This window comes from Lynx canadensis, chromosome B2 (assembly GCF_007474595.2).
Source record: "Lynx canadensis isolate LIC74 chromosome B2, mLynCan4.pri.v2, whole genome shotgun sequence".
NCBI classification, from domain to species: domain Eukaryota; kingdom Metazoa; phylum Chordata; class Mammalia; order Carnivora; family Felidae; genus Lynx; species Lynx canadensis.
In genome coordinates this window covers 137,399,001-137,419,975 of record NC_044307.1, presented here as the reverse complement: position 1 = coordinate 137,419,975, position 20,975 = coordinate 137,399,001, and the positions used below count along the sequence as shown (strand labels likewise).

At 38.6% G+C, this 20,975-nt stretch overlaps 1 protein-coding gene across 4 annotated transcripts in view; it reads right to left on the bottom strand.

The window, feature by feature from the left end:
• The window catches only part of ESR1 (estrogen receptor 1), a 281,456-nt gene that overhangs the window by 184,348 nt on the left and 76,133 nt on the right, over positions 1-20,975 (bottom strand). For all 4 annotated transcript variants that reach the window (XM_032593265.1, XM_032593266.1, XM_030316608.1 and 1 more), the window contains exon 4: positions 20,668-20,784. In XM_032593265.1, the coding sequence (XP_032449156.1) occupies positions 20,668-20,784 (117 nt within the window). The remainder of the gene's footprint in view (positions 1-20,667; positions 20,785-20,975) is intronic.

Below are 20,975 nucleotides of genomic sequence, written 5' to 3'. Positions count from 1 at the left end.
TAAAAGTATTTTAAAAATCTACTGCACTTGGGGGCTCCTGGGTGGCTTGGTCGGTTAAGCGTCCGACTTCGGCTCAGGTCATGATCTCACGGTCCGTGAGTTCGAGCCTCGCGTCAGGCTCTGTGCTGACAGCTCAGAGCCTGGAGCCTGTTTCAGATTCTGTGTCTCCCTCTCTCTCTGCTCCTCCCCTGTTCATGCTCTGTCTCTCTTTAAATAAACATTAAAAAAAAAATTTAAAAATCTACTGCACTTGACGGTTGCAGTCATGGGAATGTGCTCAATACCACAGAATTGTACACTTCAAAGTGGTTGAAACTGTGAATTCTGTCATGTATCTTACACCACAATTAAAAAACTCTGCTGCAAAAGAAATGGACAGAACAGAACATTTCTATTATTCTAAATTTCTAACAGAAATTCTATTAAGCAGTGCTACACGAAATATGTGGTATACCCTTCCGGAACCGTCAGAAGTGACAAAGATGTTGCTGCCAGCGGAATATCGTCTCCGCCTAGTTTTCGCAATAACGATAACTGGTCACCACACCTTCTCTACCCCCTCTCTTATCGTCCGTGTTTCCATGTTCATAGCACCTTCCTGCTGGATTGGCTTGTGGTCTCCACCTCCAGTTCTTTCCCTCCCTGTCCAAAAGCCAGCCAATGCAGAGAAAGACAATATGTCAGCATTCCTACCTGTCCGTCTGGTGAAGCGTATAATTAAATCATGCTCCCAGATAGAGACAGCAAACAGTCCACATCCACACCCAAGGCCTGGGCAAAAGCTGCCTTCCATCATCAAAAACACAAACATGACCAATAAGCATATTAATACCCCAAACACCAGGGATCTGATACTGATATCTCAACATTATGATGATGCGTTGAATGAACTCATTCAATGATATTTCTGAGCTCACCTAAACATCTCCCACTCCTCACCCACACCACTCCCTAACAGCTCAGTTGGCCCAGAGGCTATGCTTCGCCCAAGCTTTTCGGCCCTGAACCCAGTGGTAGCTAGGGAACTACTTATGGCACTTGCCCCCATGCCTTCCAGAAATGGTCTCCATTCCCAGAACCCTTGCCTGCTGGTGGGTGTCCTGCCCCTGTAGACAGATATCCTGACACTGGCTTATACAGTGACTCCATCTGCAAACCTCCCTAGTAGCTGAACCCGGTCTTTTCTTTGCTATACCCATCGAATGCAGTGCCTTGGACTGACACTGACTCCGTGAAGCTCATGTAACTTTTCTCTTCTTCCCCTGTTCTCTGGCCCAAGGTACAAGAAGGCCTCTCATCCAGACTCCGTTGGCCCTCTTCCTTGGTCCCATAACTAGTTTCAAGTTGGAGAATTCCTAAATTATGACAAAATTCACTAAAATTCCCACACCTCTTTGCCCCACAGCAAATGGCTAGCACATACCCCAGGGAATCTGTGCCAATGTGATGAGGCTTTTGCTTTGAGTTTCAGTGCCCTATATGGAATAGAACCCATGACCTTGGTGTCATTAGCACCAAGCTCTCACAGGCTGAGCTAACACTCTTCTAAGTTTCAAGAGAAGTTTAAGGTCACAGAGATTGGGTTGCCCTTTTCCATTTTATTCTCTGAAGATAAGGAATTACCTTGATTGCAGAAGTTGCCCAAATAAAAATATTTCAACTTGGTGATTTTTTGGAACAGTGTGTACTCTGAGTAGATGTGGGGCAAGCAATCAGAATAAGCTACCAGGTATCAGTTACAAAATCCCTCTGAAGAGAGGCCTGATGACAGTGGGGTGTCTTGCTGAGAAAAAAAATTACTTTAAACATAAAACCATCCAACTCTTCACCAGTCATTGCCTTAAGAAAACACATTCACATAAAAGAATGGGGCATAAGTCATTGTTTCAAAACAATTTTTTTCTCGATTGTTCAGAAAGCTTTCATTGTTCGTGAAAGCTCTTTGTTCCTCACTTAGCTTTGTCCCACTTGCCTTCAAGAGGGATTGAAAACATGCTGATAAGGAATGGAGGAGTTAATTTATTTGTCCACAGCTTCATGAAGTATCTCCACTAGTCATTGGTGCTTTAGTTTTAAGCAAGGAGGGGGCAAGGTATGCAGTTAGTGGCTTTCATGTGTCCTTGCCATTTGCAATGACAGCTGCCTTCCATCGTCAAAAACACAAATATGACCAACAAGCATCTTATTAATACCCCAAACACCAGAGATTTGATACTCATATATCAACATTATGGTGATGAGTTGAATGAACTCGTTCCATGGTATTTCTGAGCTCACCTAAAATATAATTAAGTACCAAATGAGGAAGAAGATATTTACAGTTGTGAAATTTATCAGCTAGATACAATAATAAGAATGTACACAGTTGTTACAGCAAGATAGCTGGTCAATCTCACTCCCAAAAGAGCAGAAGAGACATAAAAAGAAAAAGAATTACCATGAATAAAATTTCTTAAAAATGAAAAAAAATGGAGAGATGTTTTCCCACTAAATCTACATAAGAATATCAAAGCTTTTTTATTTTATTCATAAATAATTCATGCACACTGTTGAAAATACAAAATATGCAGAGAAATAAAAAGTGGAAAATAAAAACCATACATAATTCCCTTACCTAGGACTAACTGTTGCTACCCCTTTCTTGTCTATCCTTCCAGAATCATTTATGCATTCATTTATTCACTATTTTCTTTATTGCTCAGTACAAACCTATATAAATTAAAAGGCTTAAATACTATTTGTAATTTACTTTCCTCATTTTGGCAACATACATCAAAAGTGTATACATCTTGACTCAGCAATTCAAGTTCTAGAAATGAATCCTAAATAAATAATTACTGTGGTGTCCCAAGATTTAACAAGAAAGCTGTTCATAGTCTTGTTTAAAATCATGACAGTTAGGGGTGCCTGGGTGGCTCGGTTGGTTAAGCGTCTGACTCTTGATTTCAGCTCAGGTCATGATCTCATGGTTTGTGAGATCGAGCCCCATGTTGGGCTCTGTGCTGACAGTGCAGAGCCTGCTTAGGATTCTCTCTCCCTCTTTCTCTGCCCCTCCCCAGCGCTAAATAAATAAATAAATACATCAAATAAATAAATAAATAAACAAACATTTTTTTTAAAATCTTGAAAGTTAGGTGCTTGCTTCAGCAGCACATATACTAAAATAGGAAAGAAAATCATGAAAGTTAGAAGCAATATAAATACCAATAATTTAAAAAAATAGTTAAATAAAGTATGCTATGTCTATACCAGAATAGTAATACAGCCACCCTAAAAATCTCGTTTTGAAGAATATTGAATAGCATGCGAATACATTGAAACAAATAGGCAATATAACCCCAAATTTATAATTTTTTAAGAAATATATGACATATCTGAAATAAGATAATAGAATTTTTTAAAAGGTATGTCTTAAAACTATCAATAAAATGAGATACGTAGGAATATTTTTTTTTACTATGGAAGGGCTTTTGGAGGAAATTTTACAATATTACTGAAGGCCATTTAAAAAACCCAAAATTAATAGCTTTATAATGTCAATGGCTGGGAAGACTAAATATCACAAAGATGTCAATAGTCCCTAAATTAATTTATAAATTCAATGCAATTTCATTAAAAGTTAATTTAAAAATTCCACTGGAAGCAAAAATAGCCATGAATAGCCAAAATAATTTTGAAGAAGAACAAAGTCCTTTCTAAGAAGGATGATAAAGTCAAAGTAATTACTAAGTTATGGAAATTGAAACTGGTTTTAGTGAAGGCATAAACAAATAGAGGGGAAATAAACAGCAAAGAGAGCTCAGAATCAGATTCTCATACACAGGAACTTCATAGATAATGGAGATACTTTATAGATCAATGAGAAAAGAATATTATTTAATTAATAGCTCTGAAATAATCTGGTTATCCAGATGGAAAAAAAATTTATATCCCTACCTCATATCATAAACAAAATTCTGTTTCAGCTGGAATAAGTAACAAAATGTGACAAAAATACTTGAATAGTTTTAAAACAGAACACAGATAAATAACTGTATAGTGTTCAGACAGGGAAGGATTTATTAAACAGAATTCAAAGCACAAACTATAAAGAAACAGTATGATAAATTTCATACCTTAAAAATTAAAATTAAAATTCTATGAAATAGATGACACAATAAACAAAACAAAGACAAGCTACATCTAGGTGAAAACATTTGCAAGACACAAAATAAATAAAAAATTAGAATCCAGAATATACAAAGAACTCTGAAGAATCGATAAGAAAAGACAACCCAGTGTTTCTGTACATTTTCCTTGCTGGCGTTTTGTTGCTATTGTATTTGGACATTAAAATTCAGAGCTGTTTATAGGTGTCAATTTAAGGGACTTTTTTTTTAAATCTAGTTCATTATTTTTAACACTTGCCTAATCCAGTTTCACTTAATTTTAAAAATATTTATGAGTCCTAAATAAAATTCACTTTCAATTTATTTTTAATGGTTTTTTAATGATTTTTAATTATTTTTTAAAAGATTTTTAATGATAATTTTTAAAAATTATGTATTTTTTATTTCCTTTACTGGATTTTCAACTGTTTCTTTCTTAAATCATTATTAATCTTAACTGATACAGTTTCTTAAAAAACAGCCATCTTAAACAAAATGTGCTTCAATTTCCTCACCTGACTAAGTGAATTCTGTCATTCAAGGGCAGGATACAGAGTTCATTGTTTGGGTTTCTTCTCAAACTGTTTCACCATCTGTGTAAACAGCTTTTTAAATGTCTTATAGGTCTCAATCTCCTATAATTCTTTTAAAAATGGCATCTAATGTAATCATTTATTTTACCTTCTAACATCAACTTGTTAATTAATCTGTTACCCTTTAAAATGTCTTACATCTGTCTTCCACCATCTTTTCAGATGTGTGTGTGGGACCTAACAGCGAAGCATGATTTAAATTTTCACAAAATCTTTAGTCATTCAATTTTACACTGTATAAGTCTTCAGCTAATATCTTTCTGCTTTCATATAGAAAAGTTAGCCTGCCTATAAGCTACGCTCGTGGTGCTCAGGAATCTTTCTTGATTTCTGTATTTCTTCTTTAAATCCCTAGATGCCTCAGATATGGAGAAGTAAACTCTCGGAACAGTTTCACATCTTGCCTCGAACACAAAAGTTTCTCTGTCTTTTTTTTTTTTTTTGATGGGACAGCAGTCTGGTTTTGAGGATTATGCCCCAAACCAAGTCTTTAGTTACAAGGAATATTTTATTTAATACGCCTTGATGTCTTTTCCTATATCATCCAATTATTTGAAGTTCAAACCTGTTTTTTCCTATCATTAGGTCCACCTGTTCTGCCTGAATTATCAGCAGCTCTTTGTGTGGCTCAGTTATGCCCACCCACTTTGCATTTCACGTCCTCCTCCGGTCTTATTGCTTCTAGCATCCCGAGCACATTCTGAGCACAATTCCCTTGTTAGTCCTTACTTCCTTTGTTCCCCTTCTGTCTTTCAAAGTAGCATCATTTCATCCACCACCCCTCCAGATGCTGTCTCATGGCTGTGCCCTAGGTGGCTTTCCTCCAACCAACTCTGCCTTTTCCTATTTCAGCATTCATTAATTGGACCCGAGTGCTTTGTTGGGGTATTTTCTTTTTTAAATATTCTCAGTATTTTTAAAATTTATCTTGCTAGGGTTTGTTCTGCTATTTGTTTTGTGTACTTTTGTTCTCTGTCCTTGTATCAGACATTTCCTTATGACTATATAACAGATATGGATGGGAATTTTTTCTGACCCATTACCACTGCTACAAGCCAGAAAGCCACATTTCCTTGGGGGTAAAAAAAAAAAAAAAAAAAAATTCTATGTGAAGTGAATCAATTCCACATGTACAACATTTAATTTGGGGAAGGACCCCACTGAATACCTGGGGAACCGCGGCATTGGAGCAAATATGGTTATTCCAAAATCAGTTATTAAAAATTATTGAAACTATTTTTTTTAAAAACTTTCATGTAATGAATTAAAACCATATTGAGAGAGGGAGAATCAAAATGTGTGTGAATACACTAGAAAAAATTGAGCTAATATCTGCTTGCAAGAAATAGTATCTGGAAAATGCATGATGGAACAGCCACACCACAACTAATATTTTATAGGAAACCCCACATACAGCATAACAGGCATATTTTTGAATCCTCTACAAAACAATATAATAAACATAAGAATTAGGCTAAAAGGGAAAGACAGAAGTTGACATTCAATAATAAAGATGCTCCACCTAGAACTTCTCAAAACAAATACCTATAAAGAGTTTCAGCCATCAACAAACCAGTTTAGTTTTTCTGTGGTTCTGAATATTATTAATGTAATTCAATGATATGGAAATTTTATTTTAACTTAATAGTTCTGGAAATGGATTTTTTATTCTCTTAAAATGAGCTTTTTTTTGGTGCGTCCAGGTGGCTCAGTCGGTTAAGTGTCCGACTCTTGGTTTCAGCTGAGGTCATGATCTTGTGATTTCCTGGGTTCAAGCCCCACATCAGGCTCTGTGCTGGCAGCGTGGAACCTGCTTGGGATTCTCTCTCCCTCTCTCTCTGCCCCTCCCTCAATTGGGCTGTCTCTGTCTCTCTCAAAATAAATAAACCAAAAAAAAGAGCTTTTCTTTGACTACATGTATAATTTTATTTATTCTTTATGATAGTTGTATTACTTGGTGTTATTACTTTTCATGTTCAAAACTGCATAATAAGTTTTCCACCAGTCTATGCATATGCAAGAAGAGAGGGGGATGAGAGAGAGAGAGAGAGAGAGAGAGAGAGAGGTAATTATAGTAGTGGTGTGAATTTAGTCATGCTTATATGATCTGAAGAACAGACTTAGTCCAAGGGAATTGTTCAGCTAAACCCTAAAATAAGCCACCTCTTCTCCTTTTTTCTGTCATCATTAAACTCACCATCAGTAACAAATATTCACAAAAACATCACTGTGCAGAGAATAAAACAAGCAAATGACTGTCCTGATAGAAATTAAAAATCTCATTGGAAAGATAGGAGATAAACATATTTTTAAAATACAATGCCAAGTTGTTAGCTTGGCTCAACTACTGGAATTCAGAAGGTGCAGCAAGTGTTCAGTAAATAAAGATAGATTATATGCAGCACCAGGCAGTTGGCTGGATGCTGGTGGAATAGCACAAAGGTCCGGAAAATGACTGGCAGGGCACTCTGCCAGTCAAGAGGCCAGGCAGCAGAGAAGACTTGGTGACAACGTTGACCCTAGAGCTAGGTGGTTGGCATCTCTATGGGTAAGTAAAGCAAAGTCTGTGCACCATCAACTCTACCAATGAGAGAAAATGAGCAGTCAGATAAATAAGCTAGAAGTCAAAAATCAAAGCTTCTGTGTAGATGGGGTCATGTCAAAGCTGAGAAATGGAGGTGAGGCAGAGGACAGATGTTGCAGTGTATGCTAACATCAACAGAGCTGAGGTCAAGCAGGAGTCAAGTGCCAAGACGGTGGAAACTGCCCTCTTGCAGTTGGAATTGACTCCACGCCAATGTGTCCGTCTTGTCTTCAGGCTGTCAGGGATCAAAAAGTTCACTGCCTGGATTAACACAGGGGCTCTAACAGCAGCCCAACTGACCCTCTGATTAGCACAGAGAAAAAATATTATTAAGTATTCAGAGGAAAAAGGGGATGATTTCCAAGGAGTCCTAAATGAGTTAAAGAGATGGACTTTAGTAAACAGGAACATTTATTACTAATAAATAAAGTATTAATAACCAACTTGAGATTGAAGGGAGGCATAAAGGGACAAGGTACGTTCTGTGGTCAATGAGCAGCCAAAAGTTTCTTAGGAAACCTGGTTGCTGCAGCCAAAAATTTCTTAGGAGAGTAGGAAAGAAGCATGAAAAAATAGGTGAGATTTAGCGGGTGGAGAAGTTTGAATGCCAGGGTAGGCAACAGGCAAATTGTAGATTCCTTAGGGCTAGACACTACATCCTACATATTACTGATTACTTTGAACTACATGCTTAATAACTAAGTTACTTAATAATTCTTGATGGACTGAGATGATGATGATAATCTAGTGGAATTGCATTTTATTTGGACATTAGATTAGGTACATACGGCAAAAATTGTGTGTGTTCTTTATTATCTGTTGTGAGCAACTTTCTGGTTGGATAAAAGCCAAATACAATACTGAAAGCTATACCTTCATTCCTGCACAACCTTATTAGCAATTATTATTATCCTCATTTGACAAAATAAAGGACCTGAGGTTCCGAGGGCTTAAGTATCTTGCTCAAGATCACACATCTCTAGACAGATTTCGAAAGCTGAAGACCAAAATGCTACACCATATATGAATTATAATGCCTAACATCTGCCAATTCATAATTATCAAAAGATAACTTATGCATTCGATTCTCAGAATAGCCTGATGGGGTAGTTGGTGTTTTCACAGAAGCATGTTTTCTATGAGACTGAGACCCACAAAGAAAAAGAAATAAATCTAGGGTGGGCAGGATATAACTTGGCAATACGACATATTTCCAGGAACATCAGCCAGAACTTGAAAGTAAATACAATGGGCAAGCTAGCACACTTGAGCTTGCTCGATTCCTGGGTGCATTAACATCAGTAGGGTCCAAACTGGTGGGTGAGCTAAGACAGCAGGAATTTTTAGGCCCACTCCAATCCTAGGTCTCTTGAGGGGATGTTAATGGTTTCTTTCCACCTTTAGATGAACTGGACTTTGTGGTCAGGGACCACATTTTACCCTTGTGTCTCCAAGACCTTCACATAGTAAATGCTCAGTAAAGGTTATCTGTAAATGATTTAGGCTAAGAAGTTTGCATTGACCTGGCATTTGTTATGTAAAACGTTCTAAATAAAACTGCCTAAAAGTTATTAAAAATAAATGCAATCATAGCCAGTCTTTTAAAGTAAGCTTCTAAAGATATAAACACCTAAGTATAATTGTGTGTGCTTCTCACCAACTTTTATTTGCTCAAGTCAAGTTTAAACTAAACCGCATGTTGCCTCGAGGTGTAACCAGACTTTTCTTTATACACAACTCCACACTTTACCTTAGGGTCTCTCAGGGCTGGCAAAGATGTCGCAGAAGTCTGACCACAGGTGTGTTGGTTCACACTTACTGAATACGTTTTCAAGCAAACATCACCAGACTACCTTGTGTGATGCTTAATCAGGAACTTCTCAGAAGTCACAATCTAGCCTTTTCCTTTGTCCCATGAGGCAGAAACTAGAAAGTTTCACCGGTTCTTGGGACTCACATCTTAGGCATAACTATTACATCTCTAATAACAGAAAAGAGCGTACTTATATTGAAGACCTATCCCAACAAACTTAGTTCTTGAATTCTTTCATTTATGTCGCTATATAATTGGTAGTGACATCACAGCCACGTTGTATAGTTTGACCATCATGATGGCAGCAACACACGGATTTTTGTGACACTCCCCACTCAGGAGAGATTCTCTTTCTATACTCATTACTGAAGAGAATCGCTCTGGCCATTCCAACAGGTTTTTCCTATCGCTAGCTGCTCTGCAAATTTAGTTTGAAATATGAATATGATGGCTGCTGAGGTCGTTCCTCATATCCAGAAATGCATATACACTATCTTTGCCTTTCGATTCTGACCTCTTCAGTATTAATCTGAACTTAGATTGTACATCATAAAATTTAAGATTTGAAAGATACTTTAGAGACCACTGAGTCCTGAGCTCATTAATTTTTCAAAACGAGAACTGAGTCCAGAAAAATGAAGTGACCTGTCTAAGGGTCCTCAGAAGAACCAGCTCACACACTTGATCCTTAGCCAGTCCTCCTTCTACCTAGCATAGTTGCCCTTTTTTATATAAAAAGGAAAACAAAGAGACTTTGCAACAAATATTGAAATTGTTATTGGAAAATACTGGAAACCTGTGGCCTGAAGGAGAAAATGTCCTTTTTAAAATTGCATTAAATATTAAGCAATAGTAAGTAATTAAATATTAAGTAACTCTTTAAAGAATATCCATCACCATATAAATTTATTACGGTACATTAGCTGTGCAACTAAGCCAAATGTGTTGATTAACGTTCTTGTTGAAAAGTAGTATTTTGTGTCCACAGCAATCGTTCCTAAGTCATAATTGTGGTCTATCTGATGTTAATATTTTACTTTTGCATGTGTGTATCTTTCACAATGATCTAAATAGCTATAGTTCAGCAAGGCAGTGAGGTGCAATGAAAAGAGCACTGAACTAGGAGTCATGAGTCTTGACCTCTTGTCTGAGCAGTTAACTAGCTGCGTGAGTTGGATATGAACAATAAGCTGAAAACCAAGGAAAAACAAACAGGCTGGGGCTAGGTGACTTTAGTTCTTCTCAGCTCTAAGCACCATTCATTATCCTCATCACCATCACTGAAACTAAAAGTAAACACATGAAAATTCGTGAAGTCTTTGCTTTATAGAATTTAAGAGCAGCAATTCATTCATACAATTTGCTGTCCCCCAAATTCTACGTTTTATACGTTCTATCCTCAAGAAAGGCTCTCTACATCATTCCAAGGCCAATTTACTTTTGCAAGAGCAAGTTATAGGAACAAGAGAGAGCCGTCCTGAAATTTCTGCCTGGCCTCAAAAGCCTGTCAGCATTCCCTCTAACTTTCCAGGTCATTCTTAGAAAAGTAAATAAAGATCCCTCTTGCCATCCTGTAAGAACTAAACTGACCTCTAAATAAGCAACCAAATTACTTCAGGATAAAAAAAATTAAAATGGCATTCTAACTATAACTTAAATAAAAATGAAATAGGATTGTCGATGAAGTCTTTGGTCGATTTTATGCAGGAAACTCCTACCGAAATATTAAATAGCCTTACCTTTAACTGCTTTTTAAACCACATTCGTGAGCAGTTGTCGCATTCACGTGCAGACCCTAAACCCACATCTGAATAAATTAGTGAAATCTAGCCTATCTGAAACGAGCCCATATACTTCCAGGAGTACTGGCTCACATCTGCTTCGGGGTTTTTCTCCCTCATGGTGTCCACTCGTCCTATATCTAAGGGAGGCATGAAAATGGAATACCTGTTGTTTGCAGTGCTCCAACATAAGCTGTCAGGAATGTGACATGCAGGATTCCCACACTGAGTGAGGAAGGGGAAATAAACCCAGTGGTCACCCCCCGCCCCCGCCACGTCTGAGGTTTTAGGACGCTATAATTATTTTTCAGTCCAAAATCTGAAAAGGTCATATTTCTGGTTGTGATGAATTACAAACATGGCCCTAATTTTTCAACCCCTGCAAGCCTTAAGGACTCAGCCATTTGACTTGTTTTGGCCTATTGGGTATCACAGATAATGCAAGCAAAGGCTTGAAACAGGCTTGCGATGTGGGGATGTTCTCCTTTGGGCCTCTGTCATCACCATGAGGATATGCCTGCACGAGCCTGCCCGGGGAGGAGAGACATGCCAAGCAAAACTGAGTTCATCCCAGCCACTGGAGCCAAAAGAGCCAGACATATGAGTGCGCCCAGCAGTTGCCCAGTGGACCTCCCTGCCATGTAATAGATGTTTGTTGTGTTTGCCATTGAGATTTTGAGGCGAGGTTCTGTGATACAGTAGAAGCTAACTACTATACTGCAGGTTTTAGGTTCCCAGCAGATAGTTTCCCTTAATTAAAAAAAAAAAAACAAAAACAAAAACCCTCCATCTTTCAATCTATTCAGAGTTCTAACAGTGATCATGTACTTTCAGTTCATTCATTCATTCTAGTAATTCATGCATACGCTACAGCTATTTATTGGCTGCCTATTATATGCAGTCACTGATCGATGTGCTTGTAATATATCAGTAGACCAAATACACCAATGTGTTTTATTTGTTCGTAAACACCCATCTGGAGCTTACTTTCTAGTAAGAGAGACAGACATCAAACAATAAACATAATCTAAAATTAATCTTATGGTATATTACAAGGTGGAAATACAATGGAAAAACAAAGGAGTGGAGTAGGCTGGGGGGCGTAGGGAGGTAAGACTACTGCAGAATGTGTGGGCAAGTAAACTGTTCTACTAAACAGAACGGTCAGGGCATGCCTCACTGACAAAATGATAATGGAGCAAAGAACTGGAGGGAGGTGAAGGAGTTCTGCACACAGGTCTCCAGGGGAATGGCATTCCAGGGAAAGGGAAGAGTCAGAGTAAATGGTCCAAAAAAGAGTGTGTCTGGTGTTAAGGGTGCCCCCAGAGCTCAAGTAGAATGAGCAAGAGACACGGTGACAGGAACAGAGGTGAAAGAGGCAAACATAGGGAGGAAGTAGATGACAAGGGACTTCAGGCCACTGTAATGACATTGGCTGAGTGAACAGAAACCCGTGCAAGGTTTTGAGAAGGGAAGTGGTCTGATTTGATTTCCACTTTTAATGTGTCTGCAGGGGGAACAGACCATAGGGAAGCAAGGGAAAAAGCAGGTAGTGCTTCAGCAATAAAGTAGGAGAAAGACGATGGTGGTTTAGACCAGCATGACAACAATAAAAGTGGTGAGAAGTGGTCAGATTCTGAGAGTATCTGAAGGAAAAGCCACCATAGCTTCCTGAATGTGAGGTATGAGGAAAAGAGAAGAGTCAAGGATGACCCAAATGTTTTGGCATAAGCCATTCAAAAGATGAAGTTATTAGCTAAGACGGGAAAGATTGAAGATAAAGCATATTCGAGGGAATATATAGGGGATTCGAGTTTGACCAAATGGAGTTGGGAGATGTTTATCAGATACCCAAATGAGGAAGTCACATGAGCAGTTGCATTTAGGGTTGGAAGTATAAATTTAGGAGTCGTCAACATATAAATGGTATTTTTTTTCTTTTTTTAAACTGTACTTAAATCCAAGTCAGTTAACATCTAGTGTAATAATGGTTTCAGGAGTAGAATTCAGTAATTCATCACTGACATATAATACTCAGTGCTCATCCCAACAAGTGCCCTTCTTAAAGCCCTGGGACTAGACGATACCAAAAAGGAGTTGAGACAGAGAACAGAAGAGGTCCCTGGACTAAATAAACCCTGGGCCACTCCAATATTAAGAGGTCAGAAAAGATGATGAGAAACACACAAAGACCTATAAATGAGTGACCACTGGGGAAGGAAGAAAACTAAAAGAGTATATGGTTTTGGAAGCCAAGTAAAGAAAGTAGATTAAGGAGGAGAGGATTATCTACTGTGTCAAAAGCTGCTAACTCGTCAAGATGAGTACTGAGAACTGTGTGTTGGATCTAGAAACGTGAAAGTCGTTGGTAACCCTGACAAAAGCAGTCTGGGTTGGTGTAGTCAGTAGGGCATCCATCTTCAAAGTGAGCTGATCCCATCATACTCTGCCAAATCTGTAAGGAAGCTGTTCTGTCTCCATCAAGAGACCTGAAGGCAGCATGGTTCTTATAGGCGTGGCAGTGCTGGGCTACCTGCCATCAGATTTCACCCAACTGAACTAAATAGCCACAGATGCTGACCTGCCTCCACCCCTATTAGGCAGCTGAGAGCACAATGTATCAGGACATCGCTTCATTTTTACCAGTGTTTGGATAGAACGACTTGTCATCTCATTTTCCCCATTCATGCTAAACTAATGGATTCCAATGTTGTCATTACCCACCTCCTCTTTTCTCTAAATTCAGAGTTAGTCCCGACACACTCCACATCCCCTACTACTGCCACTGCTTCCACCACTGCTAGAGCAGAAAGAGGCAGCTATTCATAAGTTAGCTATGAACTTGGCAGGCCCAATGATCTTAGCTCCCCAGGTCAACAGATCACTGAAGTCTTAGTATCACCATGTTCTCTAGAAGAATAGAACAAGGTGGGTTCTTTTCTCTGGATTTCTTCTGTCTGGAGTATGTGTATGTGTTTGCGTACCTTAACTTAGTGATATGCCACCCATAGTTTTAGTCAATTATTTTTCATGTTAAATGTGAGTGGCAGCATGGAGTACTTACTATAAACAGGTGTGCTGGAAAAAAGAAAGAACTCTGAATCTAGAATTCTAGGCTCAATTCTTCTGCTAGGTAGTTCCAAGACTTTGATCAAGTCACTTAATCTTTCTAGCCTCAGGTTTCTTACCTAGCAGATGAAGGAGTTAGATTAGATCCATGGTTTGCAAACTGTGTTTTTTCGCGCCCTGGGGTTCCTAGAAGGTCTCTCAGGAACACCAAACTGAGGGAAGAGAGTCTATGCCAAATCAGCTTTCATCTGTCTTATAGACTGATGTCTGTAAGTCTTATAGACTTCTACGGCTGGTAGAAGCATTTGATTGCTTTAAATGTTGCAAAGCACTGAATTTGTCATCTTTAAGGTCCTATATAGATTCAAGGACTTAATTCAGTATATTGCTTTGTCTGTAAATGAAAAATGATCATATGGGGGAAATCTTGAATAAATTAAACATCATGATATGCCTTAGTAAAATAATATTTTAATAGCATAAAGATAAAGGTACTTAAAATATAAATATATAGGTGCTTAAATATGTATCCGTTGCTTAAAACGTGCAGAATCTCTTTGGTCAAGAGCAGCTAGCTTTTCTTTAACATTTTGCTTAAATCAGACCCTAAACAGGAAGCCCTAACCCTGCCTTCTGTAAAATCCTCAATTCACATGCAGTTACAATTCTCACAAGAATTACTGGACAATCCCAAGAAAGAACCTCACGTTTACATTCTCAATTCATTGATTTGGTTCTACCATCATTCATATTAATAATCAGTCAATTACTCTTGGTAAAAGATAGCCAATGTAGGATTAAGGGAAACCTAATTTCCTGGAGTGGGAGCTTATCCCTTCAAGACAACGAATTATAGTAACTCATGATGAGAAATATTAACCTGAGGCAACAAGGAAATATTTTATTTTCCAATTCTTCATTGGGCTTTTGAGTTATTTTGGACATATAACAGGTATCTCCCCATCTATATTATTAGTATCTTTTCACTTCTAAATTGTAACAACTTATTTAATTTATTTATTGTCTTGGAATAGTTCTCAAAATCAAACTATAACATCGTTATCAAAATAAAGACTAGTCAATATTACTTTATTTCAAATTTCTTCTTTTTTTTAAGTACAGCTGACACACAATGTTACATTAATTTCAGGTGCACAACAAAGTGATATGACAAGTTTATACATTATGCTACACTCACCACAAATATACCTACCATCTGTCACCATACATCGGTATTAAAATATCACTGACTCTATTCCCTCTGCTGTGCCTTTTATTCCGTGACCTATTCATTCCATAACCGAAAGCCTGTATCTCCCACTCCCCTTCAACCAGAATCGGCAGTGCATGTCTACCAATTAATTTCCTCCATCAATTAATTTCTGTGTGCCAATTTCCTCTTTTCCTTTTTCAATGTGGAAAATGAAAACCGTGCCACCAACACATTTTGAGTCTATTGTGAGAAAAGAATTTTAACGGGTTTGTGTAATAAATCTCTGACATCACCAAAGGAAAAACACAACAAATCTCACTCCACATGAAGCTCTATCCAATGTGTGACTCCAAAACGAAAAAAAAAAAAGAAAAGGCAGATGTGGCTGAGCCAGGTTTTTATTCCCCGCAAAGGAATTAGATATTCATTTCCCATGACAAGTGATGAAACTGCCATTCTCTTTTTTCCAACAACAACAAAAGAGAGAGAGAGAGAGAGAGAGAGAGAGAGAGAGGAAGAAAGAAAAAAGAAAAGATAATAGCTAACACTTGTGTGGTACTTTAAATTTATAAAGTACTTTCATATGTTATGAATTGCAATTTTTGTAACAAACTTGTTAAGTAGAAATTATTTTTATTTTACATCTGAGGCTAATGAAGCTCATCAAAGTGACTATACCAGGATTGCTCAGCAAGTCTGAAGAGCAGCAGGACTTAGACCAGGAAATCCAACTCTGAAGCCTCCCCTCTTTCCACAAAACACACTAGAATAGCAGATTCTTTGATAACAATTGTACCCCTTGGGAGTCAGGTGGTCTGAGTAATATGCTGGGTCGGACTAACCCAGGAGAGGCTGGCTAAAGCTTTGAACTTCCACTGACCATTCTCATCTTCAGCTTCCAACCCAATCTCAACTTGTCTTCTGGCTTTTTTGCCACTTCATATGCAAATGTCCTATTTGTACCGAAAAGACAGGACACTGGTGGAAGGGACTGAGTCTTCCCTTCCCCAGACCCAACCCCAGTACCTTAGAATTATGTTTGCTGTCTCCATAATAGCTCACGCATAAGAAACTCTAGTTGTATGTAAGTGATGAATCACTGAATTCTACTCCTGAAACCAATATTGCACTGCATGCTAACTAAAATTTAAATTGAAAAAAAAAATTTTTTTAAGAAGCTCTCAACAAGTAACTGTTTAAGTGAATTGAGTCATCCATCTTGAACACTTATTCTGTGACTTGCTATGTCCTAGCTCAGTAAACAGGACAGAGAGAGAGTCCCTGCCATCATGGAGTTTATGGCCAGTTGTTGAATAGCTAACAATAATAATTACAGTAACTAGAGAAGAGCTATTTGCTATCAAAGTTGAACACCGGGAACTAACCCAGCGTGAGGCAACAGGGAAGGCCTCCCTGAAGAAAAGACATTTAATCTGCCTTCTAAGGTTGAAGGGGAGGGGCACAGGTGAGGAGGAAAATGCAACTGAGGCAGAGAAACTAGCATGTGCACAAAGATGGGGAAATGCATCCCCTAAAGCACATCTTAAATCCTGCATCTTGGGACATCTGGGTGGCTCAGTAGGTTAAGCATCCGATTTCAGCTCAGGTCACGGTCTTACAGTTTGTGAGTTCGAACCCCACATCGGGCTCTGCGCTGACAACTCTGGAGCCTGCTTCAGATTCTGTGTCTCCCTCTCTCTCTCTCTGTCCCTCCCCCACTTGTGCTCTTTCTCTGTCTGTCAAAAGTAAATAAATAAACATTTTAAAAAATTTTTTCAATCCTGCACGTTACTGAACTACCTTGGCTCAGAACCAAATCTAATAATGATGTCGGGATTTTCAGGGTAAAGTAGGCATCGTAAGGAATTCAAATAATTTCCTCATGTAGATAAATCATGTACTCTTTCAGATCTTTAGAACATTTCAGTAAATTTTTTCAGTCTTGCTAAAAAAAATAGGGGGTAGGTGTAGGGTTCTCTCTCTTTTATCTGAAACTAATTATTTTATGTCATATGTAGAAATTCAATATTCTAATTGGTGTCAAGTCTGGTTAAGAAGCTGGATTCTTATGAAACCAGTAGGAAATGTTGTAAAGATTTATTTAGTCACAGCTGTTTTTATAAGTAATTTCAAATTTTATAGTTATAATTGTACTTCCAGTTGTAAATTAAGTCTTCAGTAGGATTTGGGGAGTTGTTATACAAGGTGTCATGAGGTTATGTGTGTGGTATTCCATGTTGTGGAAAATACAATAAATTACATTGCTATAAAGGTAAACACTTTACACATATAATTAAAGTGGAATGTTTGCACAGCCTATAATTTTACAACTTTAAAGCTTGGCATAAAACTTACATATGTATACAAACTGCCAGAAAGACACATGTTTTTATTATATGTAGACAGATACTGAATAACCACTGAGAAATCCCTCTGAGATATTAAGTACTGAGTTTTGTTTCCCGTCCCCCCTCAAGTTTATGTTGAAGTCCCAACCCCAGTACCTTAGAATGTGACTGTATTTGGACACAGAGGCTTTAAAGAGATAATAAAGATTAAATAGGGTCATATAGATAGGTCTAATCCAATAGGCTGGTGTCCTTATAAGAAGAAGGGAAAACACCAGGGATGTGTGAATACAGAGAAAAGGCCATGAGAGGACACAGTGGGAAGGCGGCCATCTTCAAGCCAAGGAGAAAACCCTCAGATGAGACGAAACCTCTGACACCCTCACCCTGGCCTTCCCAGCCTCCAGAACTGTGAGAAAATACATTTCTGTTGTTTAAGCCATCAGGTGTATAGTATTTTGATAGAGCAGCTGTTACAGATCAGATATAAATAATATCATATATATAAATAATATATATTTGAAATGACATATATTTATAAATATATATTATTTCCCACCAAAATTCATATGTTGAAGTCACAACCTGCAATGCGACTGTATTTGAAATAAGGCCTTTATGGAAGTACTCAAAGATTAAATAAGGCCATAAAGGTGGGGTCCTAACCCAGTAGGACAGACACCCTTATAAGAAGAGAGACAATACCACAGAATGCTTCCCCCATGTCTGTGCCCACAGAGAAAAGGACGCAGTGAGAAGGCAACTATCAGAAAGCCTGGGAGAGAGGTCTTATCAGAAGCTGAATTTTCCAGCACCTTCTTCTTGGACTTTTAGCCTCCAGAATTGTGAGAAAATTAATTTTGTTGTTTAAACCGCCCCCCACCCTCCCACCCCCTGGCTATAGACTTTGTCAAGGCAGGCCAACCAAACTAATACAGCAGCAAACTAACACACATACAGATTTCGGTCATAAATACACATGTATGAGTAGATGCATGCACATGCAGACCAGCGAGGTGCGGTCAGATTATCTAGAGTTGGATCTGACGACGGTGGGAAGACTTTTATTATGTCTTTGCATATTAAGATTTTTGTCAGACTACAAATGAGTATACATAATTTATGTTTATGCAGCCAGACCGTATCTGGATATAAATTAGGAAAGACAGAATTGTTTTTATGAAGTGGGGTCAATGCATGGGTACTCTCAAGGGAAAACATGCTTTGGAAATATTCACAAATTGATTACTGCAGCTTTCAGAGAGAAAGGAAGAGGCTGGGCTTAATCTACCTGACGTTGCCAAGAAAGCACATTAAATTTGGACTCTACTGGTTCAAATTAAACTTTTTACTTTTTACATGTAGATGTTATATTCCTGTCACTTATCAAGTTACCTTAAGAAGCTTTTTATTAAGCCTGACTAATTCTCTAATGGTACAAAGAAAGATGAGTTCCTTAAATATTTAATCCATTTGTGACTCAAAGTGTCACTTTCAGAATGTGGCTGTTAAATTCTTAGAATTAATTACCCTTTGAATTAAAACTGCTTTATCAGACATTCAAGACATATAGTCACAGCTCATACAATGCATAAATTCAACATTTCATCTGTTCATCAAGAGACTTTATTCCAAATGCTGTATTTAAAATCCCAACCTGGCAGTCTTGTTTGTGACCATGGAACTCAGGAATCTTCGATGGTAAGATTCCTACCCACCAAGTTCTTGGTCTTTCTCCTGCTTCCTCCTTCATCCAAGTGTTAATGAGCTAAAGGTTAGCCACCCTCTATCTGCACAATCTCTATTCTTTTTCACTGTATCTCTGTTCTCCTTAACCCATCCCGAATCTCGTCTCCTTCAGAAAGCTTTTCCCCTATGACAGCAGGCAACCACATCATAGGCCCCTCTCCCCCTTTGTATCCTCCTAAAACACTGAATATGCCATGACTTTAATTACGCATTTTTTATCTGTTCTCTCTCAGTACCTTGAAGGCTACCCAAGACTAGCATCTGTGTTCCTCAAGGCTGGATCCCCAAGAAGACAAGATCAATCAGGCAACCACATCAATGGAGCACCTTATACCCCCAAAACCAGACACTGGATTCCCATAAAACAAAACTGGAAGACTGGATACAAGAGGGGACAGAAAACCACAAATACACACACACACACACACACACACACACACAGCCATTGCCACAAAGACACAAGCACACAGGCACAAATCCTGAGTGCCACATGATTTGTTAGCGCTCAGGATTCATTCCTGAGGTGCTGCTCCCAGTACCATGCCAGGTGCTAAGGTTATAGCAGTTGCTGGTTGAGTCCATTTCTGAAGGAGAAAGCTATCTTTTGACTGAAACTTAAATTCCCTGAGGGATGTTAAGAGATTGGAAGATTATACATTAGCTATTTAGCTTTCACATTGACAAGTCTCAGTTTAGGGAAGACCTATTCTCAGACACCGTTTTCTAACGTTAGCAATAGAAACAATCACTGGAAAATACTTCGAGCATAATTCCCTGAGCAGGCTTCCTTTCCTTCCACCACCACCTCCCACACCCCTCTGACTTAAAATATAAGTATTTACATGCAAAATGTAAAACACAAAATGGCATTTTAGAATCTCCAGTTCCAGTCAGTTTCTATTTTTTTTACAAAAAAAAAAAAAAAAGCATGTCATAAAAAAGACTTCTGTTGCAATGAAAAATAGAACTAGGAAACAACTAATTAGAAGGGAGAAAACTCCACTGCCAGGGTTGTTGGGACAGAAACAGCCAGGGGCGCCTGCGTGACACAGCCAGTTAGGCATCCGACTCTTATCTCGGGGCGGGTCCTGATCTCATGGCTCGTGAGTTCGAGCCCCCCATGGGGACGTGCGCTGATAGCGTGGAGCCTGCTTGGGCTTCTATCTCTCTTTCTTTCTGCTCCTCCCCGGCTTGTGCTCAGTCTCTAAGTAAATAAATACACATTTAAACTTTTTTAAGAAAAAAAAAGAAAAGAAGAGAAGAGAAGAGAAGAGAAGAGAAGAGAAGAGAAGAGAAGAGAAACAGCCAGTGCTGGGCGACAGGCATGCACTCCCCCGGCAGGCAAGCACCCTGGCTGGCAGGTACCTACCGCCTTTCATCATGCCTACTTCATAGCACTTCCGGAGCCGGCAGGCCTGACAACTCTTCCTCCTGTTCTTATCGATCGTGCACTGGTTGGTAGCTGGACACATGTAGTCATTATGTCCTAGTAAGAGCAAGAGAACAGAATTCACATTATTTCAGGAAACAGAGCCAGTCAGAATCGACAGAGAAGCTGCCTGTTTTCCTATCACTCACTTGCGTTGCGACTTCGCATGCATCCTTTTCCTGCCCTTCTCAAAGTGTGGGAAAAAACTCCCCGAGACTTGATTTTTGTCTCAGCCAATCACTTCCGGA